At 47.4% G+C, this 23,562-nt stretch overlaps 8 protein-coding genes across 8 annotated transcripts; 4 read left to right on the forward strand and 4 right to left on the reverse strand.

The window, feature by feature from the left end:
• Positions 1 to 227: 227 nt before the first annotated feature.
• On the reverse strand, positions 228 to 1,026 carry F4812DRAFT_416983 (uncharacterized protein). The gene is made up of 2 exons (XM_047933138.1): positions 421 to 1,026; positions 228 to 251 (listed from the first exon to the last, which is right to left on the reverse strand). Exon 1 carries the CDS (start codon positions 832 to 834, stop codon positions 568 to 570), a length of 267 nt encoding a protein of 88 aa, XP_047792617.1. The 5' UTR covers positions 835 to 1,026; the 3' UTR covers positions 228 to 251; positions 421 to 567.
• On the reverse strand, positions 1,000 to 3,277 carry F4812DRAFT_416985 (HMGL-like-domain-containing protein). The gene is made up of 5 exons (XM_047933139.1): positions 2,678 to 3,277; positions 2,246 to 2,625; positions 2,059 to 2,139; positions 1,904 to 1,971; positions 1,000 to 1,831 (listed from the first exon to the last, which is right to left on the reverse strand). The coding sequence occupies exons 1-5, from the start codon at positions 2,862 to 2,864 to the stop codon at positions 1,255 to 1,257; spliced, it is 1,293 nt and encodes a 430-aa protein (XP_047792618.1). The 5' UTR covers positions 2,865 to 3,277; the 3' UTR covers positions 1,000 to 1,254.
• Positions 3,278 to 3,448: 171 nt separating this feature from the next.
• Positions 3,449 to 5,696, reverse strand: F4812DRAFT_416987 (arsenical-resistance protein ACR3). Its single transcript, XM_047933140.1, has 4 exons — positions 5,197 to 5,696; positions 4,898 to 5,040; positions 4,730 to 4,816; positions 3,449 to 4,653 (listed from the first exon to the last, which is right to left on the reverse strand). Exons 1-4 carry the CDS (start codon positions 5,492 to 5,494, stop codon positions 3,997 to 3,999), a joined length of 1,185 nt encoding a protein of 394 aa, XP_047792619.1. The 5' UTR covers positions 5,495 to 5,696; the 3' UTR covers positions 3,449 to 3,996.
• Positions 5,697 to 6,062: 366 nt separating this feature from the next.
• Positions 6,063 to 6,580, reverse strand: F4812DRAFT_416992 (uncharacterized protein). The gene has a single exon (XM_047933141.1). The coding sequence runs from the start codon at positions 6,445 to 6,447 to the stop codon at positions 6,148 to 6,150; it is 300 nt and encodes a 99-aa protein (XP_047792620.1). The 5' UTR covers positions 6,448 to 6,580; the 3' UTR covers positions 6,063 to 6,147.
• A 1,473-nt stretch (positions 6,581 to 8,053) lies between these two features.
• On the forward strand, positions 8,054 to 9,169 carry F4812DRAFT_456310 (uncharacterized protein; the record flags this gene model as incomplete). The annotated part of the gene is made up of 4 exons (XM_047936965.1): positions 8,054 to 8,123; positions 8,211 to 8,226; positions 8,348 to 8,568; positions 8,628 to 9,169. The coding sequence occupies 4 exons, from the start codon at positions 8,054 to 8,056 to the stop codon at positions 9,167 to 9,169; spliced, it is 849 nt and encodes a 282-aa protein (XP_047792621.1).
• A 1,046-nt stretch (positions 9,170 to 10,215) lies between these two features.
• On the forward strand, positions 10,216 to 11,632 carry F4812DRAFT_260440 (uncharacterized protein). The gene has a single exon (XM_047930800.1). It carries the CDS (start codon positions 10,408 to 10,410, stop codon positions 11,620 to 11,622), a length of 1,215 nt encoding a protein of 404 aa, XP_047792622.1. The 5' UTR covers positions 10,216 to 10,407; the 3' UTR covers positions 11,623 to 11,632.
• Positions 11,633 to 11,682: 50 nt separating this feature from the next.
• Positions 11,683 to 14,085, forward strand: F4812DRAFT_468948 (uncharacterized protein). The gene is made up of 4 exons (XM_047938827.1): positions 11,683 to 12,047; positions 12,185 to 12,746; positions 12,912 to 13,552; positions 13,677 to 14,085. The coding sequence occupies exons 1-4, from the start codon at positions 11,887 to 11,889 to the stop codon at positions 13,996 to 13,998; spliced, it is 1,686 nt and encodes a 561-aa protein (XP_047792623.1). The 5' UTR covers positions 11,683 to 11,886; the 3' UTR covers positions 13,999 to 14,085.
• Positions 14,086 to 14,785: 700 nt separating this feature from the next.
• F4812DRAFT_416999 (phosphatases II) lies at positions 14,786 to 17,242 on the forward strand. Its single transcript, XM_047933142.1, has 2 exons — positions 14,786 to 15,140; positions 15,261 to 17,242. Exons 1-2 carry the CDS (start codon positions 15,043 to 15,045, stop codon positions 16,996 to 16,998), a joined length of 1,836 nt encoding a protein of 611 aa, XP_047792624.1. The 5' UTR covers positions 14,786 to 15,042; the 3' UTR covers positions 16,999 to 17,242.
• Positions 17,243 to 23,562: the final 6,320 nt, after the last annotated feature.

Here is a 23,562-nt window from a genome sequence, read left to right on the forward strand (position 1 = left end):
CCTCTTAAGCATGAGTATTTCAATAAGATCGTGAAGGCTTAGCACACATCCCTTGCCCTATCTGCCCGCGGACGGGTGTTACACGCCCACGCATACACGACAATATGCTCCCAGGACGAGCCTTCACGCATTTCCCTGACCGTTTCGACGCTTAAACGCTTCAGCAGGTCAAACTACGATACCTCCTGGCTGCTTGCGAAATAATAACCCTGCAAAAAGGGGTTAGTGAGAATAAAGTATTACCGTATTAGGTTAGTTTGGATCTCGGTACCGATCAGAAGTTACCTACGATGTAAATGCGGGGTCAGCGGAACGGACCGTCTCCTCCACCTAGGTACCTAGGTACTTACCCCTTTTCCCCAGACGTCGGGACGGGACAAGATTTGCGAGGACAAACAGTTAACTGACATTGCGATCTAGGGGCTGGTTAAGCCGGTCTTTCTGCTGCTGCTCGCCTCGCTGAGTTGGGGATTTTATGCTTGGTCATAGATCAGCACCCTAAGGCGGGCGACTGCTGGTGCAGCCGTAATAAGTTGTGGGACGTAGGTAACAGTCGAACGCTGCGGCTCAACAGACGGCACAACCGAAACCCGCTTGCTTAGGCCCCGCCATATAATCCAAGCGACAGGAGTTAACGGCGAGCGGTGGTAGTGGGCAGCGGTGTCTCGGGGCACGACATCGCGCAGGACGTCTTGGAGCGGGGACACAGCATGACGCTCGTGCAGCGGGGCGCGGTCGCTTGGTCCCGAGCACCAGGGCCGAGCTGCCGGTAGACGAGATCGTATTCGCGACCGGGTATAGCAGCAGCATGCTGTGGACGGCCAAGAAAATCATGGGCGCCGAATTCGCCGGAGGCAATTTCGCGCTGTGCAGGTATTACTTGGAGATGCTGGCGCTGCAGATCAAGGCTATTGAGGTGGGTATTATGGATTATAAGGATTTGGAGTAGGTGAGTATGAGTTGTTAAACAACTACAAGAGGATTTTTGAAGACTGTCAATCGAGTAAAGAGCGGACTGGAATTACTACCTAGTACCTAACGTAGAACTTCCCAACTATATCTCCTTCTCACCATGTTTTGTATCTATCTACGTGCTAAATGAGTGTTAGTCTCTCCAGAACAAAGAACTTGTTCCCTCTTAAAATCGTCTTGACCTGCGGTTCCACGGCAAATGAGCGGATAATGATAAGATTGCCTTGCCTTCAATTTCCCCTTACATCCAGTTCGATTTGCTTATCGATCGGCTGGCGTTGCTTAGTCGCATTTCTGCAACACGAAATTGTTGAACGGAATTTCTACCGAAACAAATTCCGCAACCAGCTGTTCGAGGTAGCTCAATTTCTCAAGCTTATATTTGTTCAATATGAACTTGCGGTCCGTAGGCATAAGACATGCCATGAGACCGCCAAGTGGGGTAATGCCGTTGCGTTCGCCAATACCCAACACCGTGGTGTCGATGTGGGTAGCTCCCGCTTCGAGAGCAACGTAGGCGTTCGCGGTGGCGCATCCAGTGTCGTTGTGGAAGTGCGTCTCGATGTCACACGAGACGACTTGACGTAGGGTGCTGATCTTGTCGAAGACCTCCATAGGCGTGGCACCGCCTACGGTGTCAGCTATACCCACGCGGTCGACGCCCAAGCTATCGACGAGAGAGTACAGCTTCACGATCTCGGCAAAATTGGAGCGGAAGGAGTCTTCTCCGGAGAAGCGAACTTCAACGCCGTTTGATTTGACGTATTCGATGACTTCCTTGGCCTTGGCAGTGATGAAGGCCATATCTTTCCCATGGGAGTGCTGCATGAGCTTTGCAGAGGTGCCAATGCACATGTTTCTACGTTGAAGAGCAATTAGTCATATTGGTATAGATTGGAGAGGGCTAGGCCGGTAGCAGAAGTGGACCTACATTCCATCGACGCCGGTCTGGACGGCGATTCTCGCGTCGTCCATGTTGCATCGAATGTGGCACAGTACCTGATTCACCATTAGCAAGGCCCACCATTGGGCGACGGAATGGTGGAGATAATCTGCTATAGGTTAATAATTGCGGGCTGTTGTTACCTTAGCCTTCAGACCCAATTTACAGATAGCCTCACAGTCAGCTCTTGACTGGTGTGAAGCAGCGGGCGACGTTACTTCGATCTATTAGAGGAGGGAGGAGTCAGCTGAGATCATACGGCCAAAACATACATAGACAGCCTTTGTGGTGTATCGTGGCTGCCTGTAGTAGAGGTAGGTAAAGCCTTACGTAGTCCACTCCGAACTCATCCAGCGCCTTAGCAATTCTCAACTTCTGCGCCGTGTCGAAGTAAGCCGTGGCGAATTGCTCGCCCTCGCGGAGTGTGCTGTCAATAATGCTGAAGTTGGCAAGATTGACAGAGTTGGACATGGTAGTGATCCCGCTAGAATCGTCCATGTCACCGTTCGAAATGCTGCTCGCCGAAGAGCATGGCGATGAGCCGTCGATCGAAGCAGCATCGTCAGTGTGGCTCAAATTAAGGGGCTCACTGAGTTTAGTGTTGATGTTGGTGTTGATGTTGGTATTGAAATTAGTATTGGTAGTAGAGTCGTACACGTTGGTTGCGGGGCCTGTTAAGGAGGATTCCACGAGATGGTCTTGACAGTGTCCTAGATACGAAATGGTGAGCTCAAGATGGAGCTAAAAGGTCGAAGCCCATACCATCGCAAGTGGAAATGGCCCCTCCGCCGCCAGTAGCGCCGCTATTGCTGCTACTGGCACCGTTGGCCATGGTATGGCTCGTGTGGTGGGCAACAGCCGAAGAGCCACCTCCATGACAGCCGCTGTTGCTGCTGCTAGCACCATTGCACATGGTATGGCTTGTATGATGAGAGATCGGTGAAGTCATGTTGCTAATATGAGCATCCAAGGAAGAACCTGGTTATTTGGCTGGGTTAAAATTCTTTTGGTATTATGATATTATATACCTTAGGTACTGAAGGTATATAAGAAAATTGGTATATCAAGTATGAAAGTTGTTGAGTACAGTAAGCCCAATAGAATAGTATAATAATAACCTTGAAACTCATAAGAAAAAAAACAAAATATCCAAGTTTGCTAAATAAAGGTACCTTTATGTGCTTGCCTACCTCTTAAATACATTAAACAATTAGGTACGCTGAATGGATTATGGAATGAATTCGTGTCATAGTACATTAACCGATCAGGTGACCTGTGGAAAAAAATTCTCTTGTTGTTGTGTAACAAGATCCCTGGACCTCGTTCTTACTTAACACAGCAACCAATGAGATCATCAAGGATTCCATCGAGATAGCTTCTTTTTCCGGCTCTTTTGGGGTACGTACCTTTTCTGTGTCATAAATTTCCACCGATATTCGGAGTCAAATGGAAGCGTCCTCAATGTGTCATTGCTTGTGGCCGATGTGGCTTATATGCGCCACAACATAGGAGCCCCTCCTAATAGCAGGCGCTATAGATTTAATGTTAGTTTCAACATCGATTTTCAAAGAGGTTACGAAAAGACTTTCTTTGGTATAATCCAGAATGATATGGATTAGGTAGTTATACAAGATGTCTCAGGTTAACCTACCTCCTAAGGTTGGGCGTGAAGGAAAAGACCAGGCCTGCTGAGTACACGCCAGTCATAATGGAGAAGTACACAATTACGAATTGTAGAAGCGAGTATTCACCACGGAGGATGAGCAGTTCCCCGTACCAAAAGCCAAGGGCCATACAAGCGTACACTCCTGCCCGCGCGAGTGCAAGCACGAATGAAGTCTTCAAGTTTGCTTCGAGGCCTTTCCTCGAGGATATAGCAAGGCTTTTACCGTACGCTGCGAGCACTTGTGATAAGAATGGACATGACACATGAGTACACCAGCGCTAGCTTTCAGCCAAAGGCTATTTCTTTTCGAAGCATTTGGCTTCGGGTGAGCTTTCGCGCCCGATGAACCAGTCGCTTAGAACAGTAAGCCAAGACTGAGACAATATACTTTTATTATTATTTAGCATTATACGAATCAGTCCTTCCAACCCCATTTACCCCCTATTGCTTTGACAACATATACCAGTCCAAGCAGCACCGGCACTTCAATCAGCGGTCCAACAGTAGACGCCAGCGCCTGATCGCTATTCGGACCGTACGTCGCGACGGCCACAGCAATCGCAAGTTCGAAGTTGTTGCTAGCCGCGGTAAAACTCTGCGTAGCGCCGAGGGCATACCCGAATCCGCACCGGTACGTGGCCCAGAGCGTCAAAAAGAAGATCACAACGAAGTACACTATCAGAGGAACAGCGACCCGCAGAACGGACACGATCTGATGAACGACCTGCTGGCCCTGATAAGCGAACAGGACCAAGATCGTGTACAGCAAGCCGATGAGAGACCACGGCGCAATGAACTTCAGGAAGACGCGGTCGTACCACTGCGGGCCGGCCAGAGCCCGCAGTCCAAAGCGCGATACCATCGCTGCACCGAGCGGGATGCCCAGAAAAGTCCCCACGCTCGTTGCGACGACCTCGTATGAGATGTCGAGCGGGCCGGATTCCCGACTGATCACTCGGATGAAGAAGACGGCTAACGGAGCGAATAGTACCATCTGCAGGATGGAATTAATCGCCACGAGGATGGCACAGTACTCGCTGTCACCACCGGCTAAGCCCGTCCATATCAGTACCTTTGGTAATAGCCAATCAGCATTTTCATAGGAGGTATTTATCGAAGCGGCATTGTTGTAAGATACTCGTACATACCATTGCGATGCATCGACCTAGGCCAACTAGAATAAGGCCTGTGCGAAGCTCGGGTTTATCCGGCAGACATGCCCATGCAAGCGCTAACTGTTATGGAGTTGCCTATGTTAGGTATCTTCTGCATGAAAAGTAAAGGAAGTAGAGGTTGTGTGTATTTTGTTTACGAACCATCAAGAACGGCGCGACGATCCAATTCACAAACACGCTGAACGCAATCTGCTTCCAGACGCCGCGGTGGGAGAATATCTCGTGTAAAGTCTCGTATCGTACTTTGCAGAGTATGGGGTACATCATCACGAGCAGCCCGACAGCTATATATGAGAGGTAGCAAGCGTTAGCAACGGCAACAACAACTCTAATTCTAATAAGCGTCTGGAACAATTCGTCGTTGAGGTAAACAACTAGGTAGATTAGGTAGGTATGTATCTAGGTAGGTACCTAGTTAATAAAAAGCATGATGTACCTACCTATTGGCACCGAGACGCCCACGAACTGGCCCTTCTGCAGGGCGTCGCCCACCCCCGGCACGAAGTTGCCTAGTATGATCCCGACGGCCATGGCGAGGAATATCCAGATAGCAAGGAAGCGGTCTAGCCAGCCGAGAGATTTGAACGCGGATTGCTTCGGCGAAGCTTCTGCATCATCGTCAAGTTGGTCATTGGCCTGGCGGCCTTTCTCTGTATCATTGTCTGACGGAGGGGGTTGGATTTGAACGTGTACTTGTGCTGCGTTGAGGTCAGGGGTGCTCTTTGAGCCACTCTCCATGGTTGTCGATGTAGGGTTTGATTAGTGTATTATATCCGATTTGATACACCTCGTGCTTTTATATTAGGTACCTCCTATATTGGGTTATTTACTCTTTATGATCGATGATGGTTTAAATACAGAGGTAGGCAGATTTCCTACAGGCGACTATATTTATATGCCTTGGACAAGTCTTAGGAGATGGGTTTAACGGTCGTCTTTGGGAAAAAAGGTTGGTTTCTGACCAATCAGAAGAGACCGGTGACAGATCTCGCATCTTCAGGGCCCAATTTTCTGGTCTGCTAAGAGGCCGGAGCCGTTACCATTGAACCTACCTAGGTACACAGTAGAGGGCAATTAAGGAGGTAGTTAATTGAATTCAAGGCATTACTCTTATTAAATCGTGAAATCTGAGGGGTTCAGTAGTTTCATAGGTTAAAAGTGCTTTCGTCATGATTCAATGTAGTTTGCATGATATCCAGGTTGTAAGGTAGATACGCGCTGTGACGGATACGAATTAAAAAGACCGACAAATACTCCTTGCTTTCAACAAAGTCAAATATCCTCCACCCTGTATACCTCATACCCCGGCTCCTCGTAAGGATGTGCTCTATGCGTATCCGGGTCAACATTTAGTAATTTCATCAAACATTCATGGTATTTATCAATATTTCTCACCTCTTCAGTGCCTCGACGGCCTTTCTAACAACATCCTCGCCGACGCAGAGGGTCTCCACTCTGGCCTCGGGGACCTCTTCGAGCTCGCCGACTTTCCCGATGTGCGGGTTCGCAGCGTCGCCGGGCCGGAACTGGCCGGTGCCCACGGTCGTCCAGCAGCACTCGGTGTAATTGCCCGGCCCCGGGTAGCGGCCCGCGCCGGCGGAGAATATCGCGTTCTTGACGGACGCTAGGGCGGCGGGTGGCACGCGAAACACGAGTTTGAAGCGCGGGGCTGCTGAACCAACGGTCGCCATCTGTCTAAGGTTCTGTCACGAGTCGTGTATTAGGTACACCTCTAGGTGGGTGGTAGGTATCTATCCAAGTGCCGTCTGAGAGGTAGTGGACCTTGTTGTTTGTTCGCGGTTTTGGAAACGGTTACAAAGTATCTTGCACTGGTCAACTTCACTGGCTACTACAAGGTAGGTAGGTTATAGAATACCAAAGCAGTGCGAGAGTCTGGGGATCCACGTGTTCATGCTAGATCAAACCAAGCCATCTCGTCAATAAAAAAAAGAGGGGTAGGGGTAAATGCATCTCGTTTATTATTCCAGCAGCCAATGAGCTATGATAGCCGCACTGCTTTCGATGGCTCTTTAAAACTTAGTATGCCTTTTAAGTATGCCTCAGGTATGTACCTAAGGTGTGTGATGTATAAAACATGTACTTCCGTTTGATCGTTATCCAGTTGGCTGACGACGAGGTCGAAAGTCTCCCAGCTTGATTTAAGTGATCATGGACCTAATGACGGACTCATTTAGGTATAACATTTATATCTGAGCTGGCAAACATGGCATCTTAGGTACCTCCTATGTATTAGTATCAACCAATAACTAGCGAAAGTCATAAATCAAGGTTTTTTTAAAAAAAGTGCGCTATCGAATATCCCTAGTAGTGTAAAGATGTTGATCTGGTGCTATTCTTTCGTCGTTGATTTTCTAAGATCTCACATCTTATATTTGTCTAAGCTTGGTCCGTTGCCGTGGTGCCACGTACATCGTAGGCCACCGAATTATGAGACGATGAAGAGCCTTATGGTTTCAAGTAGATATAATGTAGGTGTACCTAAAGGTATGCGCTGCTCTTGTCGCTGCTCTGTCTCTGCTCATGTGGGGAAGCGGTTTTAGACTCGGTGTTGTGATGCTACCTAATGACGAAAAGCCGAAGGGCGGCTGCCAAGGTGACGTGAGGTTATTTTTTCCCCTCTACTTCGTACAGGTATTAGATATGCCATGTACAATCACATAACCTGAACATTGAATGTTACCTCTTATTGGATAGTATTTGAATGACTTTCTCAGGTAACGCAGAGGTGGTAACCTGTATGGTTGCTAGTTGATGATCGCACGTAGAAGGAAAGCCACAGTAAAAGGTACAGGTACTGAATATGCCCAGAAGCTAGGAAAGCTAGGCTAGGCCCACAATTTTCCAACCTTTGAATGACGCACCGGCCACTAATCCGTACTGAACAACTGATTTGACGGACATAAAAAAAATGGAAAGTCATCATAGGTAAGCAAAGGTACCTAAGTACTTAGACGCCGTAAGTGGGTAACACAAGTACAAAGTATTGGTTCTCGTCGTCATTTCTCCCGCCTCCAGTACAAATCCAGCCACCTCACCAGCTTCCTAGCTCTTTTTTTTCGCCAATACTACACGATACTCCTCCATACATCATCATCCAACTCCAAGACATCTCATATCCCACCAACGTCTCTATACCCTCTCTCTACCTTAGGATATTGGCACGCGATCACGTATTCGTCTAAGAAGAATCAATTTTTGACACCTTTTTTCAATAGTCTATTTTTTTAATCAAGAGTTAAGCCTACTATTCATTCCATTCCAGCCGTTCCCGAGAAAATGGCTCCTCCGCCCTCTGCGAGCTTACCTCTCGGCGACAGGATTATAGCTCTCGCCAAAACTTTACAATGTATGTGATCGCAACCTTCGATTCAAGCTCTTTTTTTCCTCCCCATTATCCCTGTAGTCTTTGTTAACATTTCAATCAACAATATAGTTGCCTGGTTTAGCGGGTATGTCAAGTCCTGTGTCATCGTTCCTCGATGCTTTTCGAATCCTGCTTTCTCGGCTCGACGGCCAACATTATGACTTGTAATCATGAAATCGATCACTGACATCCCATTTGTTTTATAGACACCTCGTACTCCTCTTGTGTATCACCCGATACTTCTTCAGTTTCATTTCCTTTAACTCTACATCACGCTGGGCTCGATTTTCCTATCGTACGGCCTTCATCTCGGCCGCCGTGACGTATGGAATCGTTGTTTACAAGACATGGCGAGCTCGACAGAAGGTTGGAGCCAAGAATCCAGGAATTTTAGGTCTTCTCTCCGATGAGAACGTCCAATATCTCGGTATGCCAACTACATTTCCCTATGTCGTATACGATGACGCTAATAATCCCTTAACAAAGCCATGGCACTTGTATGGCTACTATCTCCTCAGTATGCCTTTGCCCTGTTTCCTTATGGGATATATTCCGTATTCCATGTCGCAACCTACACGCGCAACAATGTTATCCCTACCATCCAACCCAATAAGGCGCCTGCTGGTGCCTCTCCTGGTACCAAGTCGCAGTATGCCAACCCTCTGGCCGAGGCTATTGGGACTTTCGTGAAGCAATACTATGACATGTCCATGTCTATAGTTTCAAGCCTAGAGATTCTACTTTGGTTCCGATTGTTCCTATCAGCTATCTTCTTCCAGCGTGGTTCCTGGATCCTCATCATCATCTACACCGTCTTCCTCCGAACTCGCTTTGCACAAAGCACCCATGTGCAAGATTCCTTTAGAAACCTCGAATCACGATTGGACTCCTTGGTTGGCGCCCAGGGTAACCCCCCAGCTCTGCGCTCTGTTTGGGAAGGCGTTAAGAATGGCACGCGCCAGTTCCATGATATTACGGACCTAGGCAAATATGCAAACGGCTCTGCGGTTCCCAAGAAGACTTCCTAAATCCACATGGCAACCTTTCCCCAGAAGAAAGGCGATCGTGATTACGCCTACGGTAATACGGCGGAGAAATATATATGCCAAGCTGTGGAGGAAAGGACGGGATCAAGACTATGCATCATTGTGCAACGCGGTCTGGGAAACCAAATTTGTTGCAGTTAGTAATAGGAGCGTACGTTCACGCGGTCAGCCAAGGTTGTGGAGTTCAGAATGAGAAGTAGATGAGCTCCATGTCAGGGGTGGTTGTGGATGTGCTACTTCTTGAGTTGGTACAGGGAAAAGGAGAGCAGAATTTGATGGATTGTTTTGCCTTACCCCAATCCATAGGTTTTTGTTACTTGAGTCGCACATGAGTTTCTAACCTGAACGAAAAACTTTCACCTCTTAGGTGTCTCTTGTTAGTAGCTACCTGAGGTATGTGGATGCTCGGCGAAAGGCAGTAAGGATGTATGCGATGTAATAAAACCCTTAATTCTAAACCTACTGGTGCCTATACGCTAATATATTCTTCCTCGATAAGCATCGTTGGTATCAAGCTCGAAAACGTAATGAATTGTTATCCTTATAATTCCTTCGCCAAATTTCTTAGCACTGTCCCAAGCAACCTTCTACTCAACTGTTAAATCTCATAATAGGGGTGATACAAGCAGGATGCCACATTAGGTACCTATCTCCATTTGCCGTAGTTATTCCTTAGGAAGCAAATACTTTAAATTAGATGTCCTTTACTTCAGGTAACTCACTGCATCATTATGGCTGTATGGTTAAGTGCCTGTTGTATACACCACCTATATCCAACCATGTCTCTCTTCATTACCTCAGAAACATTGTTCTTTTGGCTCAGGTACTAATTTAGGTACCTAACCTTTTGGTCGACATCATCACCTTTGTGTGAAATTTAGATAATGCAGAGTTTACCTACAGCATGAGTGCGTCCATAATGGGATAAAGTCAGTAGTATAACCATACAAAGGAGCACCAAAAGCATATGTTTTCCTTTGCACAGAGGCTTCTTACATTGTTCCGTCGGCGGACAGAAGTCTTATATACCATGCTTGTTATCTGCTCATGCGTGATTGTCTAAACTGATATGTACCTAAGCGTTCAATACTTCCTACGGTTAAAGTACCTAGACGTCGCAAAGTAACTATAAGTTTACACACACTCGAGATTCCAGTCCTAGATAGCGAAGTAGTAGAGGAGCAAAGTTCATCGGCTAGAAAAGAAGAAATCAGCCCACGATGAGAGAACGCTTTCGGGAAAGGTTGAGGTCCCGCCGTGAGCGGAGACAGAGAGAGAGAGAACGGAGACAGTCACACTCGGGGGACGCTCCGCCTTCTCCACCTCCCTTCCGAACCCCGACTCCGATTAAATATCCACCCGCTCCTCCATATCCGTATGCATATCATCCATTTACGCCCGTTTCTCCACACACTCCCACTCCTCCTCCGCCTTATCCTACAGATGTACCTATCCCTGATCCAGAGGGAGTACCTCGCTCTTCCAGGGAGACAGTACACCCTCCGACACCAAGCATCTCAGCTGCATCGATTGCATCTCGCGCCGTACAACGGGTGGTTAACAAATTCGGAACTATGAGTCTTGGGCGCAGCTCGGACCGGACGGCTATACACCACAAGGAACCCGAGCCCGACGGCGACGGCGAGGACGACGGTGATGGCGGTGATGTTGATTATGGTGATGATGGTGATGATGGCGGAGATGGAGGTGGTGGCGGTGGCGGCGGAGATGGTGATGATGATGATGATATCTACGGAGCAACGCCTGTTCCGCCGCCGCCCGTCGCGCAGCCGGAGCCGGCTCCTAATCAACCGCCACTGTCTGAGGACTTGAGAGAGCTTAGGAACCTGATCATGCCTACCCCTTTCCCTTTCCAAGCACCGGCGCCTACTCCACCGCCCCTGATGCCACCACTTATTCCCTCGCCTCCTGACCACCCTTTCTCGCCGTCACCTCCTGGTCCCACACCGCCGGCGGGTTCGGATGCGATGGACGAGGATGTCGAAGATGCTAATGATATAGTCTTCGGGCGTGGCGTGCGAACACCCCTCCCGCTCGATTTCGGAGTCGAACTCTTAAACCGAGCCTCTGAGGTCGCCCGCAACGGACTTAACAACGTACCATCACCACCACGCCCACGCCAACCCATAGCCCCACCCCCCATATCCTACGAGGAGGAAGAACAGGAGCCCGAGTATCATGGCTCAGGCTCGACTGAGGAGTTGCCCTCCCGGGACCACCACGGGGGAGAAGGCGCCGGCAGTGGTTCCATTCCTATACGATATACACCTGCAGATTCGGCGGCTATGTGGCTCGGAAATATGCCCGATGAGCCTTACACCCAGAGACATGTTTCGGACCCGCAAGAGGCAGATGACCCTGCCGTGTGTGAAAAAGGCTCCGATGAGGATATATTGACTTTTGGCATAGGGTGAGCTAAGAGACCCCCCCCCCCCCCTTCTTTGTTTACTCTTATTGCTGCGTTTCATTCGCTGGTGCTTCAACATGCTAATCATTCGGCAGTACGTAGTAACAACCCCTAGACCCCTAGCCCCAGTCCCAGCCATAACAGGACCGCTTAGTTGAAGTCCTACAGTTATGGTAACTACCTAACTAGAGAAAACCCCTCCCCCGTATCGTATCGAAATAACTAAACAGATGAAACAGAACTTGAATTCCTTTTAGCGGTGGTGTCGCAGATGGACATAAAAGGCGACGGTTTGCGCCCAGACCCGCACCCGAGAGAAAACCGTTGGTTATCACAACAGTTGGCAGAGAAGCAGGCTTTCAACGAAAATAACCCCGATTATTTTTGGTACCTCCAACAATTCAAGGATTACGCTGTTAGGAGAATTGTCAGGTTAGTAAATCGAAACAACCGGATCTTTACCCCCCCTTTTTTTTTTTTTTTTGTCATGGTGTCAAGGTGCCAAGACCATACATATATGTGATATATCACCCTGAGAATAATCGCTGACCCTATAACTATCGTAACAGACTGTTGCTACGTAACAACATACAGGCCCTCGAATCAAATAGAACAAAACTCAGTGAAAACATAGAGGAGAGCGACTTCGAGGACGACATCAAGGTAGATTGGCCAAGTGCTTTGCGGAAATTTACCGTTAGAGAAAGATACGACCCTCGGCGAACGCACTACCAGAACGGATTAATTGGTTTTAGGTTTGTGGACGAATTCCACACGTTTTGCGAAGAGAACGGGTATGATATACTCAGAATGAAGAGGGACGACATTAGAGCGGCATGCCATAGGGTTGACGAGTGCCTCTACGATTGGCCACTCGATGTCCATCGCACGCAAATAAACACATATTTTGAATATAAGCTAAGTCAGAGCTGCGAGGATAGAAAAGCGCTAGACGTATTAAGTCTTCGTTCGGCAGAAGACCCGATACGCGTTGAAGTGCGTGGCATACAAAAAAACTATAAGGCGTGGTCGGTCATCGAGGATGTCTCGCTAGATGGGGACGGTATGGATCCCTCCCGCTACAATATACCTACGCTACAAGAGAGCAAAAATCCAATGAAAGATTATTGGGTATGTACCATCTAGATAACTCTTCCCCCCCGCCCGCCCCCCCCCTTTTTTTTGTCTTTTTTTAATAAGAGCTGGTTGAGACTCCCACGGGGAGCTATCTTGGCCGAGAGGTCAAATCTTTTCTGGATACGCACATAGAAAGATAACTAACATATACTTTCGCAGTGGTTTGGGGCGGAGGTAGTGAGTCCGCCGTTGGCCTTTGATTCGCAGCGTTCCATCGAGGCCATAAAAAAGGTTTGCAATGTACTACGTTCAAACCTACGCTGCCACAAGCCTATGGAGGCCTCGAGCGGATTCCACGTGCATCTAGGCCACAAGCATGGGTGGAACCTATTGCAAGTAAAGAGATTTATCACACTCTGGGTTCTGACGGAGTCGTCTATTGTACATCTTCACAGGAAGGACCGAGGTGTCAGGCCGAGATGGGCCGCCCCATTGATGGAGAGCACATGCCTCGCACGAGCTCTCTCCAGCGCGGATATGTTAGGACGTTTTGAGTTGTCGGGCTGTAAGCCACGGTCTAGTCCAAGTGAGAAGGCTCGTAACTTGCAAAACCTGGCTCGGCACGTGAATCTCGAGTTACTGGACGCGCAGAGGTCGGAATTCCTGCAGAACGTGTGGCAATATGCGACGATCTCCGAATTAACAGACGCTATGGCTGGCGCTTTACAGGATGGGCTGCGTTTCTTTCAACCGGCTCTCGAGATACACCTACGCGGCGATAAGACATCTAATCTCTCGGGTAAGCGTACAACTGGAACGATAGAAATTCGAACAATGCATGGAACACTTGACGCCGATCAGTAAGAGATAGACCCTTCTCCTTTCTCCTCCCCCCTCTGTCTTCTTCTCCTTCTCCTCCCTCTCCCTCTCCCCTCCCAGTCTGAATGTGAAAAGGAGAAGAATAGTCTAACCTATGTGATTTAGCATCATCCAATGGGTCGCAGTTCTGAGAAGATATCTGCATTATGCGCGCGATGCCTCGGCAGATGAATTTAAGATGATCACAAAAGCATTTTCAGAAATCTTGACTAGCAGCCCTCACAAAGTATACGACATATTGAGGGTGCTCGAACCCCCTCCGGAAACGGTATACTACTTCATGAGCGCGGTGAACAGACGGGGGGACGCCAAGCTCGACCAGGACTGGTGGGTGTATCCTGATGAGGATAGGGTTGACTGGAGTAACCCTTTTATGGTCCCCGGACATAAAGCAACACATGGGCCAGAGTACGATCACAATGTTTAGTATATACTACAGTGATATACCAGTCTTATCCGCACACTCCACTATAACCTCCCCAAAATACGCCAGCTTTACAAAACAATAACAATATCAAAATAAATAGTAAAAATATAAACCCTATTGAAATATAAAATTCTATTGCTTATATTTATTATTTCCAACTCAATAGTTCTAATAGAAATGGTTATATTAGGTAAGTTTTACGTTGAAGTAAATTCAATAAAACGTACTCTCCAAAAAAAGTTCAACTATTTATTAGAAAAGATACTTTTCTGAACTTGTACCCAGTTCTGTACGATAAATATTAGGATAATTTCATACTTATTACTATTGACATATAGGGCTTGTAAATCTATATTCAAGATGACAGATCTTATATTTTTACGATTTATTTTGATATTATAATCACTTTGTAAAGTTGGTATGTTTTGGTGAGGTTATAGTGGGGTGTGCGGATAAGACTGGTAGGTTATTGTACTGGATGAGGTACGAGGTGTGTGTGAGTGAGTGAGCGGGTAAACTGTAGGAAGCTGTAAGTGGTAAGTGGTAAGTTGTAAAGTTATAAGTTGAATTATTGTTTTGGATGAAAAATTGTATATACCTACCTTAAAGAAATAAAGGGGATAGATAAAGGGTATTTAGATTATGTAATGCAAGCCAAGCCTCATCCTAGCCACAGTTATTTACTACAGCCACGCATAACATTATGAGGTACGTACAATGTACCTAAGTACCTATATACGGGTTTGGCTGACGTCGATATCTGATGACGTATTTCGTACAGACATCAATTGAAGCACATGCACGTACAACCTAACAAGATTATTACGAGGTACCATATAAAATGTATCTTACAAATATTTAGCTTCGAGCTTTCAATTCAAGCTTTACTCTCCACTCTATTCCGTACCTACATCTCATATAAAGAATATCTCCACATACGCACATAATATGCATACCTAAGACGCTTCGATGTAGAGTCGAACGATAGCCCACGATGCTAATACGTCGATTGGATTACCCCGATAAAAAAATACCTATTAAAAAATGGCATCTTTATTACGCCAAATTGTCGCAGGGCCTCGCGCCAGACATCCCGAAACAGGTTTGGACCTTTGCTATGTCACAGATAATATAATTGCAACGTACGTTTGTCTTTCAAAAGCCCCCTCCCTTCCTTATTCTAAGTTAGGTACCTATTCTACCTAAGGTAACTTCTTCCGTACCGTAGCCCACGAGGTGCTGACGAGATTCCCCGTCCTCAGATCCGGTCCCTCACAGACATACCCTCAACGCGCCTACCGCAACCCTCTCGATCGCTTGGTCCAATTCCTCGATTCCAAACATGGAAAGAACTGGGCGATATGGGAATTCCGTGCCGAAGGCACCGGCTATCCCGACGAGCTCGTTTACAACAGGATTAGACATTACCCTTGGCCGGATCACCACCCCCCGCCGTTTAGGCTGGTACCAATGATCATTGCGAGCATGCGGAACTGGCTGAACGGAAATGATCTCGAGGCTGATAACGCGGACAATTCCGGCGACAAGAATAATCTGGTTGGAAAGGTGCTGGATACTTTGAAGGAGGGTAAGAAAGGTGGCCGTGTGGCTGTCGTACACTGCAAGGCCGGCAAGGGTCGCAGTGGAACCATGGCTTGCAGCTATCTCATCGCGGAATGCGGCTGGACGCCGGAGCAGGCTCTTGCGAGGTTCACAGAGAGAAGAATGCGGCCCAAGTTTGGTGCGGGCGTAACTATCCCGAGCCAGCTGCGATGGATAGGATACGTCGATCGCTGGACCAAGGCAGGCAAGAAATATGTCGACCGAGAGGTGGAAATTGTCGAGATTCATGTCTGGGGGTTGCGTTCAGGTGTCAAGCTTTCGGTTGAAGGTTATGTAGACGGAGGGAAGAAGATCAAGGTCTTCCACACCTTCTCGAAAAAGGAGCGAGTCATAGTTGAAGGCAATGCGCCAGGAGACACCGGGGTTTTGGATATGATATACGATATGGCCGGCTACGGAACCAACTCTACAGCGGGCCAGGAAGCCCTCAACGAAGCGAAGCAACCCAATGCAGTGCATAATAATGAGTCTATAGTGGCGTCACCTAAGGAGGACTCGCAGTCGCCAGCATCAAAACTAAAAAGGAAGCCGGTCCCGAAACTTATTTCCAGGCCTTCCCAGCGTTCGTCTGCTGAATCCCTACACTCTTCCCGTAGTATGCCCGAAAGCAACCCCAAATCAACACCCTCGATCCTCCCCAGCTCATCCTCGTCGACTTCCAAGAACGGTGCTGACGCGGAACCCGGAGGCATGGCTGTTATCTTTAAGCCTGACAAGCCGATCAAGCTACCTACTAGTGACGTGAACATCTGTATCGAACGCCGCAACCGCACGCCCTCCGCCATGGGCTTCACCATGGTCACGGCCGTGGCGCACGTATGGTTCAATACCTTTTTCGAGGGCAACGGGCCCGAGCAAGACGGCAACCCGGATCTGACTGGGGTCTTCGAGATCGACTGGGACAAGCTGGACGGGATCAAGGGGTCGAGCCAGAAAGGCACCCGTGCCGCCGATAAGATTGCGGTAGTGTGGAGGTCCGTCGTGGCAGAAGGCGAGACGAAGGAATCGGTCCTGCCGATGCCTAGCATCAACGCGCCTGTCCCGCAGATGCCGGCCGCCGACTGGAAGGGCGGTAACAACGAGGATCCGTATCGCGAAAGGCATCTGGGGTTACGCGTACAGAGTCCCGACAGCGCAGACGTTAGCCAAGCCAGCAGTATTAAGGACGAGGCTGCTGGGGAGGCTAAGACTAGTGATGGCGAGGAAACTCAAGAAGACGTAGTGGATACGAAGTCTGATGTGAAGGGAGAAAATGACGGGAACCTGGAGGGAACATCGGAACGGGGTACGGAAGGGGCTGGGGGGAAGCAGGGCGACGATGAGCAACTTGATGCGTACAAGGAAAAGCTGCCTAAACCCGAAGGTAGTAAGAAATAACGCGGGGAGTTATGATTATTACGGATCGTCATTGTTTGCCAATGTGGATTTGAAGCGGTAGTGATACCATGATAGGGCTTATACCAGCCATGGCGCGCGAATATGATTGTTTCATTTGTTTATCCTAGGTTAGGCGGTACATAGAGCTTGCAATATCAAAACATAACTCCAATTATACCTATCTCATATTTTACTATACGGAGGACCGTTTACCTAGTTGGTTTTAAGAATCTATACCTACGAGAACCGCTTTGCCTACCTAACCTACCTGGGCCGTGTCGCTTTCCAAGTCGGCTTGAATCACGATCTCTGTACCTTGACGTCCGAGTTCGCCTGGGATCTTCTATGTAAGGTATGCATAAAGTACCTGGTAGGTAGGCACTTCTCCAGCATTATATAATGACATGAATATTCGTTCATCTGTCGAAGCAATTAATCTGTTTGCAGCAATGCCTTGTTCGGCAACCATCCGTATCCGAAGGCGAGCAGCCCCTTTTTAGCCTCTCGCGACTTCCGGTGCTGATCCGTGCGGAACATGGGTTGCGTTGACGACATTGGCAAGATCACCGTCATCCGATGTGAGATTGGCAGCTAGATGTCATACGGGAAAAGAAATAGGGGAGGAGGAGGAATTGTTAGATAGGTAGATATCAGGTCTATGCACTACCTATTAAGGGGTGTTGGCGATGTTCAGTACCTAGGCATCAGGTGGGAGTTGGGAAGAAGTTCGGTCCACGCCCCGGGGCTTGCGATTGGTAGACTCTCGTGGATGTAGAGATATATTTTCTTGGAGTTGTTTGGACTGGAGCCTTTTTCTTTTCGGTAGAACCTCCCCTGGTTCCATTCCAACCGGCAGCACTCCGTGCGCCATGATCCTACTGAAGACTAATTCGGTAGATACCTGAGGAGATATTAACTAGGGGTTGAAATATTCACTCTTCTGTGTATACGGGCGTATTCTATTATTTCTTCCTCGGGCGTGTATTATCCGAGACCCCGAAGTGCGAGTGGTGGATGGATTATGTAGGTACTCATTATCTTAGTAGAGTTTTTCAACTAACCTTCTCGTCACCTATTCCCTAGTCCTCGAGGCGGCTAATATTTACGTCGCACAGTAACTGGGACCGGCAGCGTTAACGGGGATCTCGACTTTGGCCGATGATCTATTTTATATTACAAGCCTGGGGCATCAAACGAGGTTTGCAATGGACATACAGAGCAGAGTAGCATTAACGTTGTATAAGCGACATAGACGACTTGATCTAAATACAGAATCGCGGGTAGATATAAGGTTCGCCGCCAAGGGTCTCGCTCTAGCAAATTTAAATTCTCTTAATATAGGGCTTTTCGTTGAGACTCTGATCGTGACAGTTCTTATGAAACTTGGCGACCAGAATGTTCTTACAATATAAGCCGCGCTTATTGATTGGGCACGCTGATAAATAGGTTTTAAGGTGACAGATCTAGAACGGAAAGGGTTGCAACTAACGACCTTTTATTTCTTGGTAATAATTTGTTGGGAGACGTACGTACCTGGTATGGGGGGGCATTGTGTTCCTATTCTATCTACCCAAGTTGTGATGCCTCTAGCGTAGTAGCTATCTTTTCCGTAAACTTGTTCTTGGTCTTCGGGTTGTCTTAAAACCAGATGTTATATCTTTCCGAGTCTCCGAAGATCGCCATTCTTCCATCTTTGATAATCCATTCCTTGCTGGGTTTCTCGGATGAAAAAACAGTTTTCCATGTCAAGAGAAAATCTTCTTAACTCTCATAGCCCTGATGTAAGTCATGATCTTCAGAAATTCGGAATTCCGCATACAGTAACTTCTCCATAACCAGAACTCCGGGACTCATCCCCAATCTTTTTTTTTTTCTCGTTGTCAATCGATACGTACAGGTCGTTTCCAAGAAGATAACGGAGGTTGTTTTATGCAGTCTGTACGTCGCCTACTGATAAAGGTGAAGATCAGCCTCAATTGAGTTCTTCCGTGCCTGGGTGCCTGGCAGATGGGTCGCCAAGAAGGACAAAGATTTCCCCCGGCTGGTAGCGAATCTTACACCCTTTACCGTGTACCGTACCATTTATTATCGGTCTCTGAATCGCAGTTAAGAAGCACGCTATGATCGGCACTTGGATTCCCCTGTTGATGCGCCTATGCAGTTCATTGCCGTCTAACCTTCGCGGCCATCATTCATTGTGAAACGAAGCGCTTTGCGGGATTGGGAAACTCGGCCCACGCATTTCGAAGAGAATGGGGGTCGCATACACAACCTCCTATCAACTGGACAAGGCTATTCTTGTTGTCCAAGATTCTTGTGATACCAAAATGCGCCGCTGACATGATGAATTTATAATGCTCTGCCGTACTCAGCAGGGCACTCCTGATTGGATCGTATTACATTAGAACTTATACCTAATATCTTGTAAAGAAGATATGTAAATAAGCTCTTGCATGAAGGCTCGCACAATACGCCCTTAGGTTTCCTATTTCTTATCTCTTTTATACAAGATCGCACGCCGGAAACATAAGTCCTGGCATCTTGCCAAGGAGCTAGCCAAGGTCCCTAAGCTTTTTCAATTTTCCCGTACTTCTAATGCAACTTCGAAGCCCGTCGCCGGCTCTTTTCCCCTATTCAATAGGACTACCGAACACATTAGTTAGGTAGGTAGGCTTCACTTCGTACATAGGGCCAACGAGCTGATGTTGTATCACCCCACTTGCAGAGGACCCCTTTTGATATTGATTTCCAGTTTAGTTCAGATCTGCACGTTGAGTCTACCTATGTAATAGACCGAGGGTTGATTATGAACCAGTAAAATGCCCCTGTTTTCTCGATGTGAATTCAACCGTACGGGTTCTTGAATAATGACGACTTCATTACAAAAAGGAAAAGGAAAAAAGACGAATAATGGTAGCTCAACTCCGCGTTTATTCTTACGTTTCGCTCCGAAGAGGAGACGGGTAACACGCGTCAATACGTAGACAGATAACAGATTCGTAAGTGAATAGGGTATCAACCGCCAGCTACACTGCCTCAATATTGTTATGAGAAATGATACCAATCGCTTGAAATCAACTTTCCAAACAATTACCAAGCAATGATGTTCGAGGATATACTAACGTGCGGACCAGGATGGCGAATTCATATCTTCCTTGGCAAAGACTGTCACCTCGCTACAATTGCTTAATCAGTAGCCGAGTGAGTAGCATGTAACACTGTCTACTTCTTCCGGTCTAGGTCAGAACTGCATGCTTCGCGCCGCGTCTATGGCTGCAGTAGGATATTTCCTCAGGGAAGATGATAGGATAAAGTTGTCGAAGGTAGTGATAGTCACCGACCCGCTGTACCACCACCTTCTGAATGTTTAGGCATGCGGCTACACCAGTAGCGCCGGCTGTCGATCTACGAGCGCAGAATGCTACTGGTCTGACTTTCTTTTCCCTGGCCTTGTCCTGTGGGTGGCCCTGTCGAGATAGGTACGAAACCCGGTGGGATTGGTTGATGGAGGTGGGTTCGTCTGGGTTGGTCTCTTCGATAATGAATTCATATATGTCAATGTCGCGATCAGGTAGATATCAAGGTACAGGAACAAGTGTTGACAGGCATGAATACCGCAACTCATGTGCCAATCATTTGTTATGTAGTACGGCCGTGTGCCGGTGCCGGCCACGGCCATAAAAGGAGGTCCGTCTGCTCCTCCCGAGCTGATGAAAGGCCTCGCAGCAGTTCCTGTAACGACTTCGTCAACCGCATCTGAAGCTCTCAATTCTCTGTCGTCAAACTTTCGGTCCAGTCCCTCCAAAGATATCAAACATGGCTCGCTTTTTCGCTGCTCTTGTGGCCGCCGCCGCTATGCTCCAGGTCAGCTCTGCTGCCCCCTACCCATACGTCAACGGGTCTGCCCCAGCTGCCCCAGCCCAGGCTGTACCGCGTGCGGTTAATAGCACGGTTGCCCACGAGGTCCTCAAGCGCCGTCTCCGAGAGTACCCCATCGCGCTCGTCCGACCTTAGAGGTATATATCTCTTGAAGCACCGTCCCTACTACAGACGGACTGCGTGCTACGTTAGAGAGCCCAGTGGGAATCTTCAAGCTACTGGTCTATTCACCGAATCGGATACACTTGTCATGACAACTACCTAAAACAAGTGAAAACGACACCCGCTGTCTTCCAATCCGATTCTGCGTCCTCCCTATTGTGGCCAAAATCAACTTACCGAAAACGACGAGTATTTCCTATTCAATGTCAATAGACGAATTTTTAACGACCACTGGGAACGAGATTTCCGGGTTTCGATTTTCGAAAAGCCGGAGGGTAAATAAGAAGGAGGTTGGCTCGCTTTCGAACGTATAGTTAATCGCCGGCTTCCAAAAACATTATTAACGACGGAATAAGGGAGTTGGTATACTAGTGGAGTTAAGTGGAAATATGTTACCCGAAGTACCTATACCAATGCGAGGTTTACTGTCATTCATGTCCGAATTCCACAGATGATTCAATTCTTTATATATAATATACAACTCCCTCGCTCTACTTTAGTTGTTAAACCTCAGTTTTGTGTCAGTAATTGTGTTAGTGTTGCATGTCATATGTTTTGGAAACTGCAAATGAAGAAATTCTCTGCCTAAGACTACCTACCAAAGCTATAAAGCTACCTATACTAGGTAGGTGGTGCCAAAGGATACCTGAAATAGACTCAGCAACTTTATCCCGTGTTAGTCAACGTGAAAGAATGATTATAATGTCTATACCTTCCTGCGTTTAGAAGGTGGTGAGAAGAAGGTATACCTCCTCACATTTACCCCTGAAATTAGGATAAACAAGTATAATGTTAACCCGCTACTTCTTCGATTAACGCAAAGCATATTATTCCCATTAAATAGATAGGTACCTTATATTAATAGATCTATGGTCTATCTAGGTCCCTAAGTTCTTAAATACCGTCCTATTATACTCAACTCTCGTGACGTGCTATAATCAACAAGAGCACCTAACCTAGGTATCTAATGTGACGATAGTTATGTGTTCGACCTAGCCGAGCCGCACAAGTTGCCGGCAGAATGTAGGAACGGAGCAAAGCTACCGCCAACCCATGTCAAAACCATGTATCTAGCGTACCAAAGGAATCACGACTATGGATATACTAAGTTTTAACCTGCTAACTACCTACCTCCTATTGCACTTGCAACATATTGATCCTGGCTAGGTAAGCTACGGGCTATACCAACTTCTTAAACTTTTTACCATGGCCCAAAGCTCTTGGCAGTAGGGAGGCAAGAACATAGAAATTGAATTAATAGATGCGCAGAGGAGAAACTAGTAAAAGCTATACCTTGGGTACCTGCCTAGATGTTTATGTGCTATCCATATTCTATTCGGTTGTGTCATTTAACCTTACCAACAAACTTTATAAGTAGAAAGCTATTGCTATGAGTATTATAGAGGGAGTTGCCTCCCGCTAGGATGTATGTTGACTGGCCTGCGTGCCTTCGTATTTAAGAAAGTTGAGCACCTAAAGCTTACTTTTCCTTCCTGTTTTACATACCTTAGGTACCTTAGGTGCGTCTAGAAACTTCCAAATTCTAAATAGGCACCTAATGCGTCTATTACGTTATGCAAAGCGCAGAAAGCGCAGTTCACTCTGTTCCACCTGCTCAACATCTGTATAACCCAGCTAAGGAATCTTTTCAACTTAGCTACATTGATCTTCTTTTCCTTACTAAACATCAATTTTCCCTATTCTCACAGGATCTCGGCGCCACATATGAATGCCTAGGCACATTAAATCCGGGGTAACACCTCCGCCATATTGAGTATTCTAGAATCACCACTCATTTCTCGTTCTCTGACAATATGCAAAGTTTTACATGCACAAAAAAAGATCAGAATCCCCCTCGCCACTTGCTGGTAGACAAACGCTAAGGTCGGGTTCTCTCTACGCCAAAGGTGAACGGGCGCGGAGTCCCTGGAGGTTTGATCTCTATAAGCACCTATGCACACTCACAACCCCCTTTGAGATATCAGGTTTCCATGGTTCGGATGCTCTTCCGAGCTACCATGGCGCATTAGCAGCATATAAGGAGCACGCAGCTTCCTTCGAGGGAAAACTGCTATCAAGTCACCACTCTACCTGCAGATTCGCTATTGTCTCTAGTATTCGCTCTACGCACACCATACATTAAGGGCTCTTTCCGGCAGCTTTGCTTCCCTATACACTTTCTACGGCCTCAACTCCGCTACTATCACTTGTGGCCGCGAGACCTTGGCCTTAATACCTCCTGATATCAACTTCCGGCGACAAATCCGTTCGCATATCTGTTTCGAATAATCCTATCTATCGAACAACTGTACCGTTTTATACGATTTCAACGAAGCGTAAATCTATTGCCATCTCACCCCTAGCCAAGTATTACTCGAAGCTGGTTTCGTCCTCCAAAAAAGCGGCACCGGCGAGTAAGAAGGCGAAGACAGGTGAGCCCAGCGACGACGGCAATGAGTTCAGCAGCGCTAACACAGCGCTGACCTATGCTGAATTGAGCGACCCTGGCTTTGGACTGGCCGA

This window comes from Daldinia caldariorum (assembly GCF_022478825.1).
Source record: "Daldinia caldariorum strain CBS 122874 unplaced genomic scaffold F4812scaffold_3, whole genome shotgun sequence".
In the NCBI taxonomy this organism is placed as follows: domain Eukaryota; kingdom Fungi; phylum Ascomycota; class Sordariomycetes; order Xylariales; family Hypoxylaceae; genus Daldinia; species Daldinia caldariorum.